The 25,840-nt window shown below is 34.3% G+C and overlaps 2 protein-coding genes across 4 annotated transcripts in view; one reads left to right on the top strand and one right to left on the bottom strand.

Annotated features, from left to right (window-relative positions):
• The window catches only part of COG5 (component of oligomeric golgi complex 5), a 307,029-nt gene that overhangs the window by 61,521 nt on the left and 219,668 nt on the right, over positions 1-25,840 (top strand). The window lies entirely within an intron of this gene.
• On the bottom strand, positions 21,627-23,465 carry GPR22 (G protein-coupled receptor 22). Its single transcript, XM_045864894.1, has one exon. It carries the CDS (start codon positions 23,441-23,443, stop codon positions 22,142-22,144), a length of 1,302 nt encoding a protein of 433 aa, XP_045720850.1. The 5' UTR covers positions 23,444-23,465; the 3' UTR covers positions 21,627-22,141.

The following is a 25,840-nucleotide window of genomic DNA, read 5'->3' as shown; positions in this document are numbered from 1 at the left end:
GTGTATGAACATTGGTATACCAGTATCTATTTGGGTCCCTGTTTCTGGTTCTTTTGGGTTTGGAATTGCTGGGTCATATGCTAATTCTGTGTTTAACATTTTGAGAATCTGCCAAACTACATTCCACAGTGGTTGCCCATTTTATATTTCCACCAACAATGTACTAGGGTTCCAGTTTCTTCACATCCTCATCAATACCTTCCTTCCTTCCTTCCTTCCTTCCTTCCTTCCTTCCTTCCTTCCTTCCTTCCTTCCTTCCTTCCTTTTAATAACTGTCACCCTAGTGGGTGTGAAGTAGTGTCTCATGGTTTTGATTTGCATTTCTCTAATGACTAATGATGGTGAACATGTTTTTATGTGTTTATTGGCCATTTATGTATCTTATTTGGAGAAATGTCTTTTCAAGTCCTTTTCCCAATTTTTATTTTTATTTTTTTTAAAAGATTTTATTTATTTGTCAGAGAGAAAGAGAGAATGCGCACAAGCAGGGGGAGCAGCAGGCAGAGGGAAAAGCAGGCTCCCCGCTGAGCAAGGAGCCCTATGTGGAACTTGATCCCAGGACGCTGGGATCATGACCCACGCCAAAGGCAGATGCCTAACTGACTGAGCCACCCAGGCATCCCCCTTTGCCCATTTTTTAAGTTGGGTTTTTTGCTGTTATTGTTCTTGAGTTCTAAATATATTGTGGATACTAGTGTTTTATCAGATACATGATTATACAAATATTTTGTCCTATTCTATGAGCCATCTTGCCACGCTATTGCTAGTATCATTTGATGCAGAAGTTTTTATTTTGATGAAGTCCAACTTACCTTTTTTTCTTTTGTTCCCTGTGCTTTTGGTATAATACTTAACAAACCATTGCTGTGGTATGATTTCACTTACATGTGGAATCTAAAAAACAAAACCAGTGAACAACAATGACAAAAAAGAGAAACAGACTCATCTATAGAGAACAAACTAGTGGTTGCCAGAAGGGAGGAGGGTGAAGGGGTTGGTTGAAATATGTGAGGGGGATTAAAAGGTACAAAATTCCAGTTATAAAATAATTCACAAGGATGAAAAGTACAGCATAGGGAATATAGTCAACAATATTATAGTAGCTACATTTGTAATGAGCATTTTGCAGTGTATATGATTGTTGAATCATTACATGAAACTAATGTAATGTTACATGTCAACTCTACTTCAATTAAGGAAAAAAAGCATTGCCAAATCTAGGACTTGATTTTCCCCTAAAATTTTAAGAGTTTTATAGTTTTAGTTCTATTTCTGTAAAAAGGTACTATTGGGATTTTGATGGGGATGGCGTTAGATCTTCAGATTACTTTGGGTAGTGTTGTCGTCTTAAAATACTCAGTTTTCCAATTTATGAAGACAGTTTTTCCATTTATTTAGGTCTTTCATTTCTTTTGGAAGTCTTTTGTAGTTTCCTGTGTATAAGGCTTTTAATCTCCTTAATTTGTTCCTAAGTATTTTATTCATTTTGATACAGTATAAATGGAATTATTTTCTGATTTTCTTTTTGAATTGTTCATTGCTAATATATAGAAATATAACTGCTTTTTGTGTGTTGATTTTGTATCCTGCAACTTTGCTGTATTCATTTTTTGGCTCTGTGTGTCGTCTTTAGGATTTTCTGTATACGAGATCTTGTCATCTGTGAACAGAAGTAATATTACATCTTCTTTTCCAATTTGAATTCCTTTTATCTCTTTTTCTTGTCTAATTGCACAAGCCAGAACTTCATGTACAATTTTGACTAGAAGTGGAGAAAGCAGGCATCCTTTTTTCCTGATCTGAGGGGAAAATGTTCAGTTTTTCATCATTGAGTATGATACTGGCTGTGGGTTTTTCTTGTGCGGCCTTTAATATGCAGCGGAAGTTCTTTTCTCTATTTTAGTAAGTGTTTTTATCACAAAAAGATGTTGAATTTTGTCAAATCCTTTTCCTGCAAACTGAGATGATCATGTGATTTTTTTTCCTCCTTCATTATGTTAATATAGTGTATTCACTGATTTTTGTATGTTGAACTGTTTTTGCATTACAAAGGTAAATTCCACTTGTTCATGGTATGTAATCCTTTTAATGTACTGCTGAATTCAGTTTGCTAGTATATTGTTGAGGATTTTTGCATCTATATTTATAAGGGATGTTGCCCTGTAGTGTCTTGTACTGTCTTTGTCTGGCTTTGGTATCAGGGTAATAATGCTAACGTATAGAATGAATTAGGTAGTGTTCCCTCCTCTTCAGTTTTTTTGGAAGAGTTTGAGAAGTTTTGGTAATCTTTAATTCACCACTGAAGCCATTTCATCTTGGGCTTTTCTTTGTTGTAATTTCCCACTTTCTTTTGTGTTAATCAAATACTTGTCGGTGTACCTTTTAGCTACATGTTTGCATTATTTTTGTAGGAGTTGCACTAGGGATTACAACTGCATCTTTAATTTAGCACAATGTACTTAGTGTTTGTGTTAAATTATTTCAGATGAAATAGTAGCTACTTTGAAGTCATTGTTTACTAAATCTCACATATGAGCTCACTCATGGAGTCCATTTCTCTTGACTGCCTTCTTTTCTCCCATGAGTATGGGTCACACACTCTCATTTCTTTGCATGTGAAGTAATTTTTGATTGAAAAGTGGACATTGTAGATAATACATTTTAATCATTCTAGCTTTTGTTACGTTCTTTTTGTTGTTGTTATTTTACCTGGCTGAAAACTTGTCTGGTCACAAGCAACAGGTTGTTTGCCCCTGTGCTGTGTTGCCTTTGTCTCTGGCTTAGTTTTCTCAGCAGATGGATCTGCTGATGGATTTTCTCTGTACCTCTGTAGTTAGCTGTCACCTAGAATTTTGGCAGGGTTGATACTAAGAATATAGGCCTACCTCTCTGCATTTTTTGTTTTCTTTCTGAGTTTCGTCCCTAAATTTACAGCTGCGCCCTCAGCAATAAGCTCTGTCCTCTGACACCTCAACTTAATAAAGCCCCAGCTTTCTGCTGCTTGAGCTGTGTATTGTTCGGGAAATGCCATCAGTCTAAAAAGCGCAGTAAACTTACCTATCTTACCAGTCTTTTAAGGGCAGACTCCCCTCTGATTTTTGCTTTGCTTTACTCTGCATCCCCTTGGATCTTGCCTCTGCATGTATATTTCAATGGTAATACAGGGATTTGAGTCTTGCTCCTTCTCTGGCTCTCTTGCTTTTAGAATTTCTTCCCTAAATTTGTGGCTGATCTGTCTGCCTCTGCAACCTCTAGACTGTAAGCCTGTATTTTTCTGCTGCAAGAGCTGTGGATACTGGAATTAGGGGTGTTGGTGGGAGTAGTTCTGGTGAGTGCCCTGAGGCAAAAAAAAAAAAAAAAAAAGCCCAAACTTGCAATTCTTACCCATTGCAGTTTCTGTATTTCAAATGTAAACCTTCTTTAGTCTGTTCCTGCCTTTGCTCACTTTCCAGTGCCCTCAAATAGTGTGTTTTGAAAAATGGTTTATCTAGATTTAAAAATTATCTTCAGGAAACTCTGCCTGACCAACTCATTTTGCCATTAATGGAAGCTGGACTAAATTAATTTGTATTTGCCTGTTTCTCATATGCACTCAAAGCCCATAACATTGAATAAGCATTTTAAATTTGAATCACTCTGAAAAAAAAATATGTGTAGGTTGAGAATTCATACATTGTTTTTAGTTTTTAAATGTAATTAGAAGTAACGATAAATGCCAGACTTAAATATATATATGAAATCTCAGTATTCCAAAGAATGAGTGGATACAAAAATGTTTAAGAGAGTCTAAGTAACATACAAACTTAGAAGAATAAATTTGTCATGTCATTCTATCATTTGCCTTTCGGAGTATTATTAAAAGTTATCACTTTGTTTTGAAAGGATGACATGTATTGTGGAGATTTTTCCTTAAAGACTGAAGTCAGTCGCATGGGCTCATTTTTCTATTTAACAATCTATATTCTAAGGTAAATACTTAGAAGAGCATATAGAAATTATTCTTTCTCTATGCTTAAACTAGTTTAAAGTAGCAATGCCATTTCTCCTTTTCTTTTAAAGATTTCATTTATTTATTTTATTTTGGAGAGAGAGAGAGAGTGAGAACAGGAGGGGGGAGGGGTAGAGGGAGAGAATCTCAAGCTCTATGTCAAGACCCTGAGATCATGATCTGAGCTGAAATCAAGAGTTTGATGCTCAACCAACTGAGCCACCCAGGTGCCCCAAAAGTAGCATTACCATTTCTTTATTTAGTCTTTGAATTTATTTAATATGGGGATTCTAAGATTCTGGATGTTGTGCCTTGCACTCGTGGGTCTTATTACCATTTTGACAAACTTGTTTTTGTGTCTATGATAAAAAAAGCATCATGCTTTCCAGAAAATCTCGTCTAAGTCTGTGTGTCTTCCAATGTGAGTTTAGCCTATGGGAGGCTTACTTCTAGATAAGGATTTGTGGGACATTGACGTGGTGAACAAAGAAGGGAGCTTAAAGGTAGAAACCAGTGCTATTTTACAGGGAGAAATCTAGTTTACTCAGCCTTAAGTAAGTTCTGTTCAGATATTTAGATATTCATCCATTTAAAAAGTAAAGATTTAGTGATAGTAACTATTTAAATTGATGGATTCTCTCATAGTGGTCGTGCTTAATGGAGGTTGCTCAGCATTTTGAATTCTAATGTGTTGGGGCCTAATAACTTTCAGTTTAGTCAAAGGATAGTGATACATTCTGTGGTTTTGTTCCTGACTTCAAGTCAGAGTAACTCAATAAATATCATGTGGTAGGCACAAATTTAATGGGCCCCCAAAGATGTTCACATCCTAGTCCCTGGAGCCTAGTCCCTGGAACCTAGTCCCTGGAAACATGTTACTTTACATGGCAAAAGGGAATTTGCAAATGTGATTAAGGTTATGGACCTTGAGATGGGGAGATTATTCTGGATTATCCAGGTGGGTCCATTCTAAATATGTGAGTTCTTACAAGTAGAACAGGAAAGTTGAAGAGTAGTCTGAGAGATGCAATAATGGAAGAAGAGGCAGCAGAGATTTGAAGTATCCAAGTACTTAACCAGATTTGATGGCTTTGAAGATGAAGGAAGGGGCCCCATCTGCCAAGACATGCAGATGTCTTCTGGAAGCTGGGAACTGTCCTCAGCTGACAGCCAAGAAGGAAGTGGGGACGACCTCAGTCCTATAACCACAAGGAACTAAATTCTGCCAAACAACTTGAATGAGCAAAGAAACAGATTCTCCCCTAGAACCTCAAAGGAATACAGCCATGCCAATACCCTGGTTTTAGCCCACTGGGACCCACTTTGGATTTCTAACCTCCAGAACTGTAAGATAATAAATTGGTAGTTTTCAAGCCTCTGAGTTTGTGGTAATGCTATGTAGCAAATAAGAAACTAATACATATAGCATTTGTACCAAATCAATTATCTTAAAAGAAGATTGTTTATTTTTCTAGGAAAGAGAATGACTGATCTTTAGAAGTCTGCTCTAGGAAGAGGTTGGAGTCAAAACAAAATAAAATATACACCCATCCACCCACCTATCCATAGTGTTTTAATGTGTCTTGTCTCTCCTTATAGAAGAAGAAAGTACCAGAGTTATATAAGGGAACAGACACCATTTTTATACCCAGATACAAAATGTTAACTGGTGGTTTTAAAGTAAACAGCTGTAATGGGATCCTACTTACAAAATATCCTGCATACTCTTCTGGTATCATGGCTAATGATACATTTTTCTGCCTGTTGCTCTTAAGAAATAAAAAGTGGCCTCAAGTCACATTAAAGATTCTTACAGACAGATAATTTGGAAATTAAAGAAAACTTTTTGTTCTAACCAGATTTATATATTCAATACTATGCTGGGAGATATGTTTTAAACCCTACTTTGTGCTCCTCTCTAGGACTGTTTTAGAGTTATGCAGATTGATAAAATCCATTCTTGGTCTTTGGGACATTTGTAGTATGTTTCCCCAGGTCAGATTACAGATGTGGTAGAGTCTGGTTATGAATCACAGGTATACTTAATTTCTAACAGACATAAGAATAATATTTAGTCAGGATCTAGATGCAGTAGCAGAATATTTTCTATGGAGTGCCCTATGAAAGTTAGTAGCTCAAAATCATGTTTATTTTACACTGTGTTCTGAGGAGTCCAAGGTATTTGGATGAAGGGAATGTTGAATTTCTTGACTCTGATCCCTTAATTTTCTTCATTGAGAGTAATCTGCTTTTATCTTGTTTATAAATTTGGGTTTGGTAAAATAATTCGTTTGAAAAAGAAAAAGTTATATTGCTAAAAGAAGTTTGAAAATTGGTCATATTATTTCTTGGGAGATGCATTAGATCATTGAGTGATCTGCAGAATCCAAACCTTCGCTTAAGAGAGTTAGTGGGATAAAATGGAGTTTTATTGGGATGTGCTGTATGATGACCTGCATCCTCCAGCTTGATCCAGTTATGCTTTGGGAATGGAAGGCTAGCCAAGATGATGATCTCCTCTTTGGAAGATAAAGGAGAGAAGTAACCTCTGCTTGGTTTCCTCCAGCTATGGTAATTGCTTGACAGAGGGTAAAGGATAGAGAGAATGTATTTTGTTTGTTGTTTCTTTATAAGGCTTGGGAATACTTAAGAATAGTCACCTAATAGAGACTTTCCAACTAAAGCTAAGTAATGAGATTGATATTTTAGAGTGAGCTAACTGTAAGGCAAAATAAAAACTGAAAGTTTTTGAGAAGACTTCTCCTGAGGGTAAATAACTTATGAATAAATCTTGTTGAATGGGTATACAGAGGCTACTTATTTTAATGTAATAACCAGAACAACACAGTATTCATAAACTTTTCTTTCATCAAAGTAATATTCACTTTACTAACACTTTAGAGACTTCAAAACATCATAAAATTATACCATAAAATATCATAACTGTTCCTGCTATGTAATTAAGAGGTAGGAGAACATAGGCTTTGAAACTGTCTAGACCTTGGTTTAAATCCCATTTCCATCTCTTGTGATAACTGTGAATTTCAAAAAGTTAACTTCTCTCTTAGACTTCAAAGGACTGTAGGGTAGATTTAATGAGACAGAGTTTATAGATTGCCTTTCAACTTATTATATAATAGATAGCCCAAATATTGCTTTCTTCTTATTTTTCTTTCTTTAGAAATAGAAGTAAAGAACAAATTTGTATGATACTTTGAATGTCCTATTGGGTATACATCATCTGTGGTTGTGTTCTACTGTTGTAGAGTGCAAAAATGCTACCTTTTTTCCTTTCCAAAAATCACCTCATATAATGTACATTCATTGTGCATTTTTTCTGGTAACAAGATATTGAAGTATTACTGTAAAGATTTTCAAGTTAGAGATGGCTACTGGAGGAGAATAAAAAACATTTAAGAAAAGTAAATATCAAGACTCAAATTCCTACTGAAGCTGGAAGGAGTTGTACTTTTTTGAGGAGCTAGAGTAATCCATAGTGATTCCTTTTTTATAACTACATTACATAATTGAAAGTACATTTGTTAATTTTTTTTAAAAATAAAATTTCAGTGAAGTGATAAAACCTGCCATTTGATTTCTTTTTTTACATTTTATTTTATTGTTATGTTAATCACCATACATTACATCATTAGTTTTTGATGTAGTGTTCCATGATTCATTGTTTGCATATAACACCCAGTGCTCCATTCAGTATGTGCCCTCTTTAATACCCATCACCAGGCTAACCCATCCCCCCACCCCCTCCCCTCTAGAACTCTCAGTTTGTTTCTCAGAGTCCATAGTCTCTCATGGTTTGTCTCCCCCCTTCCAATTTCCCCCCCTTCATTTTACCCTTCCTACTATCTTCTTTTTTTTAACATATAATGTATTATTTGTTTCAGAGGTACAGGTCTGCGATTCAACAGTCTTGCACAATTCACAGCCATTTGATTTCTGTTGGCAAGTACTGTGTTAAGTATTGTATACACTTTATCTCACTGAAGCTTCACAACAGTCCCCTGAGTAGATGTTACCATTTTACAGATGAAGGAACAGTCTTCATGAGATTAAGTAACATTCCCAGGAGCAGGCAGCTAGTAAGAAGAGGACCTCTACTTGAACTTAGTACTTACTTCCTCTGCTTGTACTCTGGTGGATGAGAACCAAATGAGAACCAAAGTTCTGTGAGACAAAAGTATTGTGTGAATTTGGGACTTCCATAAATTTTGGGTAGGGACTATAACAATATTATTTGTCAGTGGAAGTCGACTTGTATAACTTAAAAAAACTTAAAATATATAATGGTGCCTCCTCTCCTTTGTGATGCTCCCTGCATTTTTCTTTTGAACAAATGTTTGTCCCAGCCAAGATATGAGATTGGTTTGGGATTTCAGTGTGTTCCTTTTGAGTATTACAAGATAAAAATACATCATAGTCAAGGATTTACATTTTGCTTTTAACACATGAACATGGTACATTCATAACTGCCTCATGTCACAAGCTCACACGGTAGCAGTCAGTGTCACGTGAAATATTACATCAACTGTGCTTCCTGGAGTTGTGCATTCACTGACCTTGGGAATAGGCAAGCATTTCACTTTATTTTTCCAACATTTTGTTATTTCCCCAATATCATTCACTACACATTGGAAATACCCTACTGTTTCATAATACATTCTTTTATTTGTTTGAGTCCTTAATGGTTCGCCCCCCCCCCCAATCACATCATATAATGTGCATTCATTGTGTCAGTTGTCTATTCTTATTTCCTTTTTTTAAATCTTGGGGTTAACTAGTTTTTTGGGGGGTTGCATTTAGTTAATTTTAAGTTACTTTTTAATTACTATTTTTCTAGATTTTTTCTTATAGTTTTTAATAGAAAAACAGAATTGGGCATACTGCATTTTCCATGGACGTTTTTTCAAGGCTGTGTGTTTGTATAACTTTGTGAGGTATCTCTAATTCTACATTTGAACAGTACTGAGTTGTTACTACTACTCTTTGGATTTTAGTTATTTTCTTTTTTTTTAATTTTAAAATTTTTTAAGTTTTTATTTTAATCCCAGTTAGTTAACATACAGTATTATATTAGTTTCAGGTGTACGATCTAGTGATTCAGAATTTCTATACATCAACCTCTGCTCATCATGACAAGTATACTCCTTAATCACCATCACCTCTTTCTCCCATCTCCCCATTCTGCTCCCCTCTGGATTTTAATTACTTTCTATTAAATATCATGCTGTATTTTAAGTCTCAGTGAAGGGTATCTGATGGAAGATCTTCTGTAACAGGGGATAAAATGAGTGGAATTGTATTTGAGGAAGTGGAAAATGGAAAGTGTGAGAGCTTGAGGTAAAGAGACCAGGTCAGAGGCTGACACAGTGGTCTGGGTATTGAGGGCCTAAATTATGATGATAGAAAGTGTAAGTATATGTATTTTAGATGCCATCACACATTGTCAAATCTAGAAAGACACTCACTGGGCTTTGGGTTTAAATTAAAAATTTTTTTTTGCCTGATAAAACATGCATATAGCCTGTTTTCCAGCTTTATCTCTCCCTGCTTACATATTCATAGTCTGTGCACCAGCCAAATTGAGTTGTTCCCTGGTCTGGAGAGTTTGTTTCCTTGTTGCTCTGTAATTGCTCATGCTTGTGTCTCTGCCTGGTATGCTGTTGTTGCCCAGATGCTGTCAAAGTTCATTTCAATTGCTGTTTCCTTTCTGCAGCTTTTCGAGGTACAGTAGTCCCATCCCCCCGCCAACTTTATCTGCAGAGGGTACATTCCAAGACCCCCCAGTGGATGCCTGAAACCACAGATAGTACTGAACCCTATATGCATTATGCCTTTTCCTATACATATATACCTATGATAAAATTTAATTTATAAATTAGGCACAGTAAGAGATTAACAGCAATAATTAGGAAAGGGAACAATTCTAACAATATACTATAATAAAAATTATGGGAATGTGGTCTCTCTCAAAAATACTTGGTGTGCCTATACCCCCTCCTCTTCTTCTTGTGATGATGAGAGATGATAAAATGCCTATGCGATGAGGTGAAGTGAGGTGAACGAGACGGGCACTGTGATGTAGTATGAGGCTGCTACCGGCCTTCTGATGATAGGTCAAAGGGAGGATCATCTGCTTCTGGACCATGGCTGACTGGGGTGCCTGAAACTGCGGAAAGCAAAACTTCAGATAAGGGGGTACTGCTGTACCCGTGCTCCCTTTATTTTGCGCCCCATTGCTCTTTGTTTATATTCTGATTGTAGTTCTGTTTTGCCTTGTGATATTGATGTTGACATACTTGTCTTATCACCACCACTTTTGTAAGCTTATACAACTCAAACCTTTTATGAAATGTTCAAATTTGAGCAGATGAGAGTTAAGTGCTATTATAATGGGCCATTTAAAGTGCTTTAATGATTTTTTTTAATGTTTCCAAGATAACAGACTTGCTTGTGATAGTAACTAGGATTTTACAGTTATTGCTGCTTGGCACATTCATCTGGGCACTTTGTGAATCTGCCTACTAGATCCTGTGACATATGTTACAAAGTTTTTAGAAACATTTATGGAGTTTGAGAAGTTAGTTGTATTTAATATAAATGGTATGGATAGAAGAATACTATACTTAAAAGTAAAAGCTACTCATATCTTATTTCTTGTATCTGACAACAGTGATGAAATATTTATATGGTGTCTTTTATTATGTAGTTGAAGGCTCAGTTCTTTTCTTTTAGCTCTTATTGTATCTGTTCTCACTGTATCTTTGAATCATTGGTAGGAAGATGTTTTAATGAGGATGAGATATTTCAGGCAAAGTAGATTTATCTTCAAATTAATTAATGAAAATTCAGTTCTTTAACTTGTCATTTCAGAATTTGCTAACAGCTACCTCTGTGCAAGAGTGGAGTGTCATGATGTTAGTCTTTCCCTCAGCTTAGGTGGTTATTCATGTTTATGGTTTTGCACTTAACTATTTTTATGCCAATTGTTTTTTTCTAGAATTTTGTTGAGAGAATATGAAAGACAGTTTTCTTTCTTTCTTCCTTTTTTTTTTTTATTTTTTGGAGAGAGAGAGAGAGACAGCACATGAGCGAGGCAGGGTGGGAAGAGAAGCAGAGGGAGAGGGAAAGAATCATAAGCAGACTCCACACTGAATGCAGAGCCCAACACCGGGCTGGCTCTCATGACCCTGAGATCATGACCTGAGTTGAAATCAAGAATTAGATGCTTAACTGACTGAGCCACTCAGGCACCCCAAAGACAATTTTTCTGAAGGCTAATCAGTCTGTCTATTTCTCTTGATTAGAGAATCTCAGAAAGTTGGGGAGTGGAGGGAGGAGAGGAGTAAGCACATCAGAATTAACTGGAGGCCTTGTTTCGTTTTTAAGAACGCCTGTCTTATTTTCATTTGGAAGTGCCACATCTCTCTCCCACCCAGTCTCATTGACCCCTTAGATGTATGTGAAATGGTTGAGATCCACTGCTTTAATTTTCTGGAATCCATCCTTGGATTAAACCAAAATTATATTGTATTATTATATTGTATTATTCTTTACCATGTAATTCTTTTTACTGAATTTCCCTTTAGTTTGATGCTATTATTATTCTTTGAAGAAAATTATAATCAGCCTTATGAGACTTCTTGCCTTTTCTGTAAGATTGCTATAGCCATTTTTGTACATTGGACATCAGTAATTGTTTAAGACTTCGATTGTCTTTAAAGTTGTTGTAAAGGGGCATCTGTCTGGCTCTGTCAAAAAAGCATGCAACTCTTGATCTCAGGGTTGTGAGTTTGAGCCCCAGGTTGGGTGTAGAGATTACTAATAAATAAATAAATAAATAAACTTAAAAAATAAGGTCATTGGGGTGCTTGGTGGCTTAGCTGATTGAGCTTCCAACTATTGATTTTGGCTTGGGTCATGATCTCAGGGTCCATGCTCAGTGGGAAGTTTGCTTGAGGTTCTCTTTCTCTCCCTCTACCCCTCCCCCTGCTCACGTGCATGCTCTCTATCTCCCTCTCAAATAAATAAATAATAAATAAATCTTGTTAAAAAGCATTAAAAAAATAAAGTTGTTGTAAAAACATCGTTTACATGTTATGTACTTTCTGAGAAGATCCATGAAAGGCATTGCAATCTGGTCTCAATGTTATGAACACTTAGTACTTCTACTGAACAGTGAGAGGAGCTTTATTTTATTGATGCTAAGAGTCAATCCCTTTTCTCTCCTTATATGATCTTATAGAAAATATAGGGACAGTTTTTGACTCATTTCTTATAAGAATGCAGGGCTTAATGATAAGCATTTTGTTTTTTACATTTCATACCAGAGTTAACTTTAATTTTTTTCATTCTTTTAATTCTTATTGCTCTGATTTTATTATTTTTTATTTAATTGTATCTAAAATTTTATGGTTTTAAAAGTTGTCTTACATTCTCCTTAAAATAAGGCAAGATATAATTAATGTGTAGCATTTACCAATTTTGCTTTCCTACTTTCTTAATAGTTTTTGTTGTTGTTGTTTTTTAAAGATTTTATTTATTTATTTCACAGATAGCGAGAGCAGGAACACAAGCAGGGGGAGTGGGAGAGGGAGAAGCAGGCTTCCCGCCAAGCAGGGAGCCCGATGTGGGGCTCCATCCCAGGACCCTGGGATCATGACCTGAGCCGAAGGTAGACGCTTAATGACTGAGCCACGCAGGCGCCCCAGTAGTTTTTGTTTTTGTTTTGGGTTACACACTCTGTTGAGGATCTTAATGAATTTGTAGCTGTTTGCTCCAGGGAAAATGCACATATTCACAAATTGAATTTTGCACACAATTTCATTGAACTTTATGAGACTCCAGGAAACCCTAAACCAAAGTCATTGTTTATCTGGAATATATTATTTGGAAATGTTTTTCTGTAAGGTGGCTATATCTGATTACCTGTACTCTTGTTTTTATATATTTAAATTGTATTCAGTAGCACTTCCATTTTCATCAACAACTTGTTATGGATTGGTTCTGTGATTCAGTGGAAATGCTAAAAAGCAAGAGTGATAACAGAAGATAATATCAGTGTTGTTGGAAAGAATTCTTAGTGAAAAGGTTAATAAGAAATGTTTCCAGGGTGGTGTTTCTGCAATACCATTTGAAGTATTTATTGAGTATCAGTGTCACTTAACTGTTATAAAACAGAATAGGAAATTAAATTTGTCATAAATTATCAAAGAGTAGCTGAATATTCCCTAAATTGTGTTGATGGCACAAAGGAAATTATAATAACAAAGGAAAATATTTAACTGGACCCATCTACCTAACTTGAGTGACATCTGTTCAAAAGATGCACAGAATACAGTTTTTAGTATAGTGTATAGTTTTTAGTATTTTCACTGTAATTATTTTAAAAGTAATTCTTATCCCTTACGTATAGTATTATGTTTTAATAGAACTTTTGTTCTGAAATGAGCAAAAATGTGCCTGTACAGTACTTTTGGACAGAATAAAGTGACATTACAACAAATGGTAGCTGTGCAGTTTTATAATTAACTGTTGGAATGAAGTAAAAGTAAATAGCACTTTATAGGGTCTTGTTTCATGTTTGGTACCATTTACTCTTATGAGTGTATGATTTTTAAAGGAAACTTTAAAGGCCTAGATAACTTCTTTTAGTTATACTAAATGTCTTTAGGACATTTAGGACATAGACGTGGCTCCAACCCTATTTTATCTCCGACAAGCTGTATGAGGCACAGCAGGTCACCTGACTTCTCTGAGCATGTTTTCTCATCAGAGGAAAAATATCCGCAAGACTTCCCTCTCAGTCTTGGTGTGAGGATTCATAAGATGATAATCTAAAGAATTAACACAGTAACTCATTTATTACCACAGTAAGCATTCAATAAGGTCAATTCTGGTTATTATTGAAAGACTTCTCACAGAGAAAACTGAACATTGTGGATTGAGATAGTGTGTGGAATTCTAGAGGGAGAATCAAAATTCAGTCCTGTTTCATGTTTTCAATGCTATAGGTCAACAAGCCTTGCAATATACCCACTACATGCCAACTACCGTGCTAGACCTTTTTCTAAGTCACTAATATTCATATTTCCATAATTAATTTCCTCCTAACATGAAAATAGTGTAGGAGTGATTAACAACTGAATATATTAAAAAAGGGAAATGCCTGGGGAAGAAGCACCAGTTGAGTATGGGTCATCAATTCTTCAAGGACCATCTAACTTAACAAATGTAGGACTGTGTACAGCTGTGCTCATTCACTTAGGCGACAGCATTTATTGAGCGCCAACAGTGCACTTTCTTGACAGTGCTGCACAAATGAACCCTCATCACTCTCTCCCGTACTATGCTTTACTTTCTCTTAGCACTTACCATCATCTGTAAGTTCAGTGAAAGCCAGACTTCAGTGGTTCTTATTCCTACACCTGGCACATAGTAAATGCCCAATAAATATTTCTTGGATGAATGAATGAATGAATCAATGAATAAATAAATAAAATTTTAGTTCTTAGGAAGCAAATGTCCTGCTGGATTATAGTATATATAATTCAACTAAAATTTTGTTAAAATGAAGTAAGCTTAAAACTTTTTTCTTCAGGAAGGCATTATGGCCTAAACTGAGTTCAGAGCTGCTTCTGTACCTTTTCATTATTGGTTACTTAACTTAATCTGTTACTTTGATATATAGTCTATCTTCTAGTATAGAAAGTAGTGGTTCTTCAGCTTTAGCGCACAAATCACCCGAGAGTACTTATTAAAACTTATTAGTCAGAACTGCAACCACAGATATTGATTCATTAAGTCTAAGGGGGGAGAGACAGAAATTGGAATTTCAAACAAGCACCACAGAAGAAGATTCTGATAGAGGTAAGTTACATTTTTTGTTTTTGTTTTTATTTTTGGTACAATCCACTGATTTTAATCAGATACCTTCAGTTTTATGTGCGCTCATTTATGTGTATGTGCATGTGTGTGTGTGTGTGTTCAATTCTGTGTATTTTTTTTTTATTTTTTTTTAATTAACGTATTTGTTTCAGGGGTACAGGTCTGTGACTCATCAGTCTTACACAGTACACAGTGCTCACCATAACACATACCCTCCCCAATGTCCATCACCCAGCCACCCCATCCCTCCCCCCCCCCCCACTCCAGCAACCCTCAGTTTGTTTCCTGAGATTAAGAGTCTCTTACGGTTTGTCTCCCTCTCCGATTTTGTCTTGTTTCATTTTTTTCTCTCTTCCCCTATGATCCTCTGCCTTGTTTCTCAAATTCCACATATCAGTAAGATCATATAATAATTGTCTTTCTCTGATTGACTTATTTCTCTTAGCATAATAATACCCTCTAGTTCTATCCACGTCATTGCAGATGGCAAGATTTCTTTTTTTTTTTGATAGCTGCATAATAGTCCCTTGTATATATACCACATCTTCTTTATCCATTCATCTGTCGATGGACATCTTGGCTCTTTCCATAGTTTGGCCATTGTGGACATTGCTGCTATGAACATTGGGGTGCACATACCCCTTCGGTTCCCTACATTTGTAGCTTTGGGGTAAATACCCAGTAGCGCAATTGCTGGGTCATATGGTAGCTCTGTTTTCAACTTTTTGAGGAACCTCCATACTGTTTTCCAGAGTGGCTGCACCAGCTTGCATTCCCACCAACAGTGTAGGAGGATTCCCCTTTCTCCACATCCCCGCCAACATCTGCCGTTTCCTGACTTGTTAATTTTAGCCATTCTGACTGGTGTGAGTTACATTTTGAAAAATACTCTCCTCAACAAGATACATGGGGTTGGAAGTTTAAATATTGTTGACTTCAGTTTCACTAATATTTACTCATCAGTTGGTATGTATCAGGCACTTTTTGGTTACAAAGGTTACAGTGGTATTACAGACTTTTATTGTACTGGGTGGATTAAAGACAGTTTTATAAAATTAGGTAGTTATAGTTTGCTAGCATTTTGTTGCTTATAAGAAGTGATAGTTGGAAAAAATTTAATAGCAGAAGAAAGACTACAGTTTTTTAATAATTGGGGAAAAAACTGTTAAAATGTAGACTATGTAAATGTGTTACATTTCAGCCTGTTTTAAGACATTAGCAATTTTAGGGGCTCCTGGGTAGCTCAGTCGTTAAGCATCTGCCTTCGGCTCAGGTCGTGATCCCAGGGTCCTGGGATCGGGCCCCACATCGGGCTCTCTGCTCCATAGGAAGCCTGCTTCTCTCTCTCCCACTCTCCCTGCTTGTGTTCCCTCTCTTGCTCTATCTCTCTCTGTCAAATAAAAAAATAAAATCTTAAAAAAAAAAAAGACATTAGCAATTTTAGAGTGAAATGCATATCTTTGGGTAGATAAACAATATATAATATATACACAGTATGCAGTATATGACAGGTGGGATTGTGTATAATATTAATGGATGTGCTATATATATATGTATATATATGTATATATGTATATATATATGTGTCAATCTCCTATGTTTTTTTCACTCTTCTGGTCTGTGTCTAATGTGGTCGAAACTCTCATTTGTTAGCATTAACATTTTAAAAAATTTATGTTAAATTAAAAAATTTTCATTTTGCATCTATTATTAGTATTGTATGTCCATAGCTGTCTGAGTGGAAAGCAGTTATCTATGATTTTAATAATAAGATTAATTAAGATTCTCCTGCTCCTTTTACTTTCTGCCTTGAAAAATTGGTGGATGTGCTTTGGTAGTCTGCCTTGCTTAATGCCTCTCAGAAATATATGACATACTGCTTTCATGGAAGCAGGGTGAGGAAACTGACCTCAATCCGAGATAGACTCAGTTCTCTCCTCCTTTATCTTACTTGATGCTTCATGGTTTGATAGTGGTAGGAGTTGATATTGGTGGCAGTGACAGGAATGACAGCACTTTTTACCACTTGCTGGTGGAAGTACAAAGCTGTCATGCTTGAAAGCCATGGATACAGCTTATAGAGGTCTGTTAAAAAAATGTGTGAATAGAAGGGTAGAGATACTTAGGATTATTTTCACACATTATTTTATCATGAGCAAGGGGAGAAATATTGTTTAAGTTTGCTCAGCTCTTTCTCTCCTGCAAAAATTGAATATTCTTTAAAAGGTGAAAGTTTTCATATTAAGATGAGCCCAGTTTTCCATTTACTTCTCCATCTCAGTACCCCTCTGTTCCAAACGTTTGTGAGTTGTTGTAACATCCTAATTTGTATTCTACTTTGTATCGTGAAAAATGTTATTATATTACTAATCTGCCCAGTTTATTAACTGGGGTTTCTTTAAAAAAAATTGCTTTTTCATCTTTTTGAATGCTTTTTAGAAAAAATCTTCAAGGTAGTTTTCTTCTGTAAACTCTAACCCACAATTCTATATTCACATTTTACTTCTCTAAGAGCTGAGCATCTCTGAGTATTTTAGATCTTTTTCCTACCTTGTCTAGGTTTAATTATCTCCTTTTTTCCCTCTTTTATAATATGGCCCGAGCTCCCTTTTCCCCTAACATTTATTATTAGTCATCTCATGTTTAGCTTTCTTGAGTTCACTGCTGTCCCATAGGGAGATTGCTTACATTCACAAGGAGTACATACAAGTGTCCTTTTCTGAGATGTAAAGAAAATAAGCTCCAAAAGTTTTCTTTAGTTTTTTTTCTTTCTCATCTTATTTAGTGAAAAGGAAGAAAAAAAATACATTATGTCTTTTTCCTTGCTTCTTCTCCCCGTTTAGAAAAATAACCTGTCTTACAATTTGACAAGTTACCTTTCTTACCTTTTTCAAGATGGTCTTGAAATGTAGCTTCAAATTATTTGATTATAATAGAAAACAGTTTAAGTATTTGATATTTTATCATTGTCATTTTTTAGAAATATTGCTACATGTTTTTTAATTTTTAAAAATTATTTTTATGCAGCCATTAATAAAGAATGAAGGAGACATGTATATGATGAGTTGGATAGATATTCATAATTATTAGGAGCAAAGGATGATATTTATATTTTTTACTTTATATACCTTGGCATTTTTCCATTGTGTATAACTTTCTGTAATTAAAAAATTACTGAAGAAGAAAATATGTGTTTAGTGGAAAAACTGAATAAACCAATATGCAAAATACAGATATTTTAAAACATCAGTTTGAATTTTTCATTTTGAATAGTTTGTAATAACTAGAACATTCTTGAATAAGGTCATTTATTTCACTTAATTGAATTTTTTGCTTTGCCAGAAATTCTTTCTGGTTATGTCCTTGTTATCCATGTACTTTATGCAAAACAATTTAAAAGTTCTTAGGTCATTGAGGATAATCTAGTTTTTTATGGGTTTTTTTTTTTTTTTTTTGGCCATCATTTTTAATTCTTCAGTTTCCTATACGAGTTGTCTTTTTAGTCAGTTGACATACCCTATTGATTCTGCCTTCATGTTGCCTGTCACACGTGTACGCTCCTCTGCACAGCTACGGCCAGCACTGTTTGCCGGGCCTTTCATTACCTGTCAGGGTGATCACCGTGGCTTCCCGTCTTCTGTGTCTTACCCAGCCAACAATTTGGTTTCTCAGTTTCCTGAGATTGATTGATTGATTTGTAACTCATTTACCATTGTCTTATTCCCCTGCTCAAATATCTCTGCTGGTATTTAAAGCCTTCTTTCTGTTTTTGGCCCCACTTTAACTTAGCAGATCAACTTCTCACTATTGTATTACTTTTCTTCTAAAGAGAACAATTCACCATTTCCAGATCTGCTTCAGTAGCTTTCCTCAACAGTGCTTTTATTTATATTGTTCTTAAATCCAACATAATTCCTTTCTTCTTAAGTTTATTAAGAAGGTTGCTTTTTTTTTTTTTTTTAATAGTATTTACTGCATTCTGCCTTTTTGTAGGTATTGCCAGACTTTTAACTACCTTGATTCTAGGTTAAGTTTCCAGGGTAATGACTTTATTCCATATGAATATGCGTATCTGCCATAATGCCTTCTACATTGTAAGGATTCAAATATTAACTGAATTACAAAGCTTACTTAAATGTACAATCAAGATGTAATAAAACTAAATGTTTTATTGACTTTGGAAAGTAGTCTTCAAATTACTGTGTTGACTAAAGCCTGACTAAGCACCTGTTTTCTTATCTTCTGGTTTTCACGTTTCAATCTAATCTCAGTAAATGAGGAGTTTGATTTTTAATGCCCAGAGAACTTAGATTTTGCTATCATTTTATTTGGGGGATTAAAAAATAGACAAATAGGCCACGTACCTAAAAATTGACTTACCATGGTGAGAAGTACAGAGATATTACGGATGGCATTTTTTAAAAGCATAATTGTAAATTCTTAAATTTTCATAATAGCTTTGAACATCTGTTGGGACTAATTGGCAGACTAATGACCTCTTGGAATTAGCAAGCAATGAGCGTTCCATATCTTACTGAGCTCATATTTGGTTAGTTTTTAAAATAATAGTTCTTCTGTGGTTTTGAAGAACTAACCCCGTTAACTGTATATAAATTGATGCCTGTGTCTGTGATTTGTAGCATATGGGTGGGAAAAAATATCATTTTAAGAAGGATCCCATATTGAGTTTACTGTTACCTCTATTGCTTTTGCATTTACAATTTTCATTCTAACATGAAAAATTAACATTAATATCTTTCCCATGAAATTATTAGAAATACAGTGAAAGACATACACATTTTGGTGAAGCCCATCATGAGGAAAATAAAAATACTTCACCTTTTCATAGAACAAACACTTAAAAAAAAGTTGTCTAAGCTTCTCATTCTCTCATTCTCTCATTTAAGCTGAGGTCAGTAATTGTAAGCATATTTGTGACTTGTTTTCAAAAGCTGAATCTTTAATATAAGTATTATTTTGGTTTACATATTACATACTTTTTAACATTAAAAAGCTGTTAGAAGTTGTTCGGTAGGTATGAATTTTCTTTGTTGTAAATCAGTGGGTGTAATTTTGAGTACCTGAAAGTTCATTACCGGAGGGCAAAAATGCTTGTTAATTGTCTGTTCCAGAGTCAAGTGTAGAAATAATAACAGTTTAGAAGGCAACATTATAATATTTGCCATTTATTATTTTGTTAGATTTCTTATTACAGAGAACAAGAGGGCATGAAAGCAGTTTAGGCAAATATATTTAAAAATGTTTTTTAACCGAGTTCTTTGGCATCCTTATAGATTTGAAGATTGAAAATATTTAAGACACAGAGGGCTTCTCTTAATATGAAAATTCTAAAAATAGTCTAATTTTTATGAAGATTATAAAACTAAATACAGTTATAATTTATGCTTGGAAGTTTAAGTATAAAATTAGTTTAAAAATTTTTTAATGGATATATTAGATATTCCGTGCCAAATATGTTTATTGAATGAAAAAATGTTTAATACCCTTACCTACGAAGTCTTAATTTCTCTACAGGGTTCTGAAAAATGTCTTACTTTCTTATGCTACATTTTGTCAAATTGAAGCATTTCTTTAATTCCATAAAAGTAGAAAACAAGACAGAAGGATACTGTTCCTTTGCCAAGATTTGACATGTTAACATTATCAGAAATAAATCACTGTTAAATATCCCAGGAACCTCAGTGAATTCAAGCTATTGCATGGTGCTCATTTCCCTCAAGGATTAATGTATTCAGTAAACTAGACTGGGTCAATCTCAACCTCACTTATTTACACAAAAGTGATATATTATTGAATTTCTTGACATAAAGTTTTATTTAAAGATGAGTTGCTACTTGATTTAATGGATACAGTATTAAAAAAATAGAATAAAAAGTTGTACCATCAATTATAAGGTAGCAAGAACTGTATTTGCTTATTTAAGTAACTTATTGCTCTTTTTCTGATACAGTGATAATTAGCACTCATTGATAGATTATTGGATTATAACAGTTGGAAAACATTTGTTTGATATGAGATTCCCAAACCTGTTATCTATAGTTAGGATTAGTAATTTTCTAGTTTTCCAACATGAATTGAAGATGGGAGACACAAAGATTAAAGTTAGATTAAGTGGTGTAGAGTAAAAAAATTGACAAGATTTATTGCCACTTAAATGATTTTAAGAGTGGAAATAGAACTATTCTATTTTGAAACATTTGGAAGTTATGATAGTATAGGAACCTTGTGTAAATTTTATTACTCTTAAGTTGCTATGTATCTAAAATTAGAAATCATTGGCTTTGTGAAGCTTCTACAGTGATAGAAAGTCTTTTTTTCTTTTATTCAGATTTTAATAGTTGACTTCTGTTATACAAAAAGGCTGACTTGAATAAAGTTAGGAAGTTAGTTTATTTTAATGTACTGGTTTTTACCAGTATATTAATCCAGAGCATTTGGCTTAGACTCACGCAAAGTGAGGAAGGAAGAAAGAGGCTGGTGCTTTAGTTTTCTTCCTTCCTTTTATTGTCAGTGTATTTTGTATATTTATAGGCATAGTGCCCTTGATCTTAGAAAAATCAATCTCTTTTTCATAATAAACTTGAATTTCAAAATTTCCCTATCTTAGAGTGTATATATACTGGGTTGTTTCTTGGTTCTTAAATTTTAAAATCCTGATAAATCCTACAATTTTCTGTACTCAAAAAAAAAAGGATAAAGTTTCACACATAGTTCATTATTTTTGATGCATCAAATATTATAGCAGGTAGACTATACCAGAAAACATAAGGTAGTGACATAGAAAATCCTGAATTATTTTGTTTGGAGACCATAATTTTTGCTCTTATATTAAAGTGCTATTCCACTTGTCATTTATACAAATATATCTATAGTTTGTGGCTTAGAAACAAATACACTTCATAAAAAAAAGAAAAGGATACCTGTGTCAGTTACATTTTGAAGTTATACACTGTTTTAAGGCTATGTATTTATTATTTAGAAAATATGACTTACATGAATATCTTCTGATGGACATAATATTGACAAAAATACACAATATTACTTTAACAAACTGCCATGCAACAAATACACTGTAATGAAGAAATTGAATATATATGACCTAATCTAATCTTGACATTTACATTGAAAATTTACAACATAACCAATACTTAAAATGTTTTTTCTTATATTTGGCAGTAATTTCATTTTTTTACAATTTAAATGTGGGCTTAATGAAACTTAGATGTTTCCCTAGTCTGTGACAACCTGAGGTACTAAACATTTTTCTCTTATTTCACTATCTTCAAAGGTAATTTTTTTGTTTCTTTTAGGATCAATCCAAGAATTGTGTATTACAGCATTATTAGGCAGAGGATCAGCTTCCACTATAGAAACAACTCGCTTTTTCATTTTACTTTTCAAGACCTTTTGGAATTTTTGTCTAGTAAATGCATATAATAAAGGGTGAAATATAGTTGTTCCATAAGCCATGACTAGAAAACACAACCTTAATTTTACTAAAAGGTCACTTGGGCCTAAACATAAAATGGTGGTATTTAAAACAGAAATTGGTGTCCAGCAGAGAAGAAATGTAGAAATAATCAATAAAGACATCCTGAAGACTCTTTTTTGCCTTTCTCGTCGTTCACGGTGTCGTTTCACAGCTCGCCGGAGGGCAATTATTACTGAGACTGAAGTTCTTACGCCAAAGACCACATTTCTCCCACCACTGCTTTGTGACAGGTCTGTAGTCTCATGCTGCGTGGTTAGAGAAAGTGTCTTTTTCTTTCTTGCTTTCTTCTTCTGCCCTGTGGAAAATCTTGTGCCGATTCGAATATTAAGAGCCTGAAGGATTTTGGTGTATGTGATTAACATTACTATGACAGTGAAAAAGAATATTGGGATCTGTACTAGCAGGTGATAATACATTCCCAGTTCAGTGTAGTATTCATTTGTACTGACACACAAAAGTGTCTTGTTTTCCCATGTATTTCCACTTTGAAGACTGAAAAAATTTACCTCAATAAAGGGAATCAGGAAAGAGAAAAATGAAAAAATCCAAATGGATATCATTAGCATTACAGCTCTGCCCATTGTCAGAATTCGGTTTGCAGGTTTTACAGAGATGTCATATCTGTCCAGAGTGATAGCAAAAACGTTGATTGCTGTTGAGACACTTGCAAAAGATACACAGGCCTCATGGAAACAGCAAATGAGAGCAGTGTTACTCTCCAGTGAAAGCAGAAGGATAACTATTGTTAGAGGAATACATCCCACACAAATTATTACATCAAGTACATGAAGATTCATGGTAATAATGTTACTGACAGAGTTGATTAAGTTGGATTTCATGCAGTAAAGTACCAATACGGTGAGGTTGCTGCCAAGTCCCAACACGATTTCTAACATAAGAAATCCGGTGAGAGACACTTGAAAGCTTAATGGGTATGATAGTGGTTGGTACATATTGGTGTTGATGTCATCGATGTCATCTCGCACTGTAATGTTAGATTCAGACTGCATGTTGATTTCCAGAACGGGAGAAAAACACATTCTTTTGGAGCAGTTCGTGTTTTCCCTAGAAAGTGAAATAGAATAAACTCTTTTGATATTTGGCAATTTAAAGGACGTGTAAAACATGTGTTTCTTGTAAAAAAAATATTTTTATTGTGTACTTGGCTTAATTTTTAAGTTTCTAAACTATAATGGCAGAGGTAGAATTAGGAGAATCAAGGTTGCATTGTTTTGATATAACAGGAAATTGGATTCTCCCTTTGAAGGTGACTGTATGGGGAATACTCCTGTATAGTCCAAAATTACTTAATATCTCAAAAAGATTTTCCTCATTTGGGTTTTTCAAACTTGCTGAGATACAGTATATTTCTGTACAATAAAACTACCCAGTATGCAAAACTAATTTTAGCCTGGTGTTTTAAGATTTCATTTTAAACTGTTGTGTGTAGGTGGGTAATAAATGCTATCTTAATATGTTCTAGCATAATTAGTGTTGGTGTAATTATTCTCCTGAGATTTCAAATGAACAGGACAAGTGTTCATTTAAAATGATAAATGGCACAGAGCACTAGTTCTTTAAAACCATTTTGTCCATGTTCTTGGTTGAAATTCTTACTTAAGAGTCTACAGTGTGCTTGGGGATATTTGGAGCTATTTCCCATAGAAAGTAGGGAAATGATAAATATTACATATTTTGTAGTGAAAATGCTCACCGAATTTTATAATGGACAAACTTATGTTATAAAAATTGGATGAAAAGGATATTAAAGTATAACACCACAAAACTTGGTAAAAGAGTACTAATCACTCCAATGAATGATTTATTTTGTGACCACACCCTCTCATTTATTGTGGAAGAAGGAAATTGAAATTTAATATCATGTTAAGAAATAACCATTTTTGGAGTGGTTTAAAAGACTATATCAGTTGATTTTGTTTGTTTAAACAGGATTTTTAAAGTAAAATATGAAATTTTGGAAAAGGAGTATCTGAAATCCATTTTCTGAGGAATCTTTTAAAGTTTACACATTCCATGTGAAACCTTTTGTATAAATCACTCAGTGTGTATAATTTTGAGGAAAATTAAAAAAGCAAGCTCTTTTGCCAATTCAGGTAAATCTATAATATATAGAGGGTTAGAATAATTTATAAAAATAATGTCTGATTTTCTGGGCTAATATGTCAGTAATGAGTATATTCACTTAAAATATAAAGTCATACAACCAGCTATATTTCACATTTCAAGTACAGCATTTTGACTGCAAAATCATAATCAAACATAAATTATAAAGGCTATAATAATTTCCAAAATTCATGTTAACCTTTAACTTGATGTAACCTTTGACAGCTTTCAGAATACTATTTTATTTATCCATATTATTTTAGGGGCAATATTTCAGAAACATAGATAATATTATTAATTCCTTTTGAGCTTGGTATAAAGTATTACTAGAGGCATATACTCAAGTGAAAGTCTTAGCTAACAGTGAAATCCTATAAAAATGGAAAATTTTAAGTGTGCCAAATTTTCGGAACTGACAGATTAAACATCAGGTCTTTGTCACATCAGTTAGATTTATAATTAGATAAAGCAGAAATGCCAAGTTAGAGGGTAACTAAGTAAAATGCATCTCCTCTAGAGCAAGATTGTTTTCTTTTGTAAATGTTAAACAGTGTGGTGGGGTGCATGCATCTTCTGACCTACCTGTTTGCTGTTGCCTTATGGGCCTTTTGGCTCACTATAGCAGTTTTTCACAAATTGATACATGATGTCATTGACAGATTTTGACATGAATTTTTACCTGACAACAGTGAAGTAGCTGTGTTTTATTTCATGTCTTGTAGAAATTCTTTCATTTTCTCTCCAATCCTTCAAACTGCATGAATTGTGAGATTTAGTTGGCTGATGAATTTCTAAAGACCAGTATAAAATATTTGTGTTTGTTTTGCCTTAAAAAGTCACGACCAAGAGAAACTTCCTCAAATGATAGGAATTATATTTCCCTTTGAGGGAATATATGATAGTCTCTCTTTATTTTCCAGAACACGTGAAAACACACGGTTTCTAGCTTCTAAAATGTATTTGGACATCCTTTTGTTACAAATGTAAATCTGTTTCTATAGCAGTCCTCGTTAGTTTGAAATGATTTCTTGATCACATAACTTGCTTTATATTATAAATCCAGTCCATGTTCTTTTGATAAAACCATCTGCTATTTAATTTGATTTGTTTTCATTAGAAGAGGATGCATAGTCATAAAACTTAGATGAAAAAATCCTTTAGTAATATCAGCTGCTACGAATATCTGAATATTTAGTGCAGAAAATAATTGATAAAGCTTTATTTAGCTTGCTGCTAATGTATGGCATTCTCTTTTTGGCATTCTGTGCCTCATTGTTTCTTCAGGAAACAGCTCCACAATCCTGGTATGTTAA

This window comes from Mirounga angustirostris, unplaced genomic scaffold, assembly GCF_029215605.1.
Source record: "Mirounga angustirostris isolate CCGP_5_RB_7025 unplaced genomic scaffold, mMirAng1.0.hap1 SCAF_12, whole genome shotgun sequence".
Classification (NCBI taxonomy): Eukaryota; Metazoa; Chordata; class Mammalia; order Carnivora; family Phocidae; genus Mirounga; species Mirounga angustirostris.
This window is presented reverse-complemented; position numbering and strand designations above follow the sequence as displayed.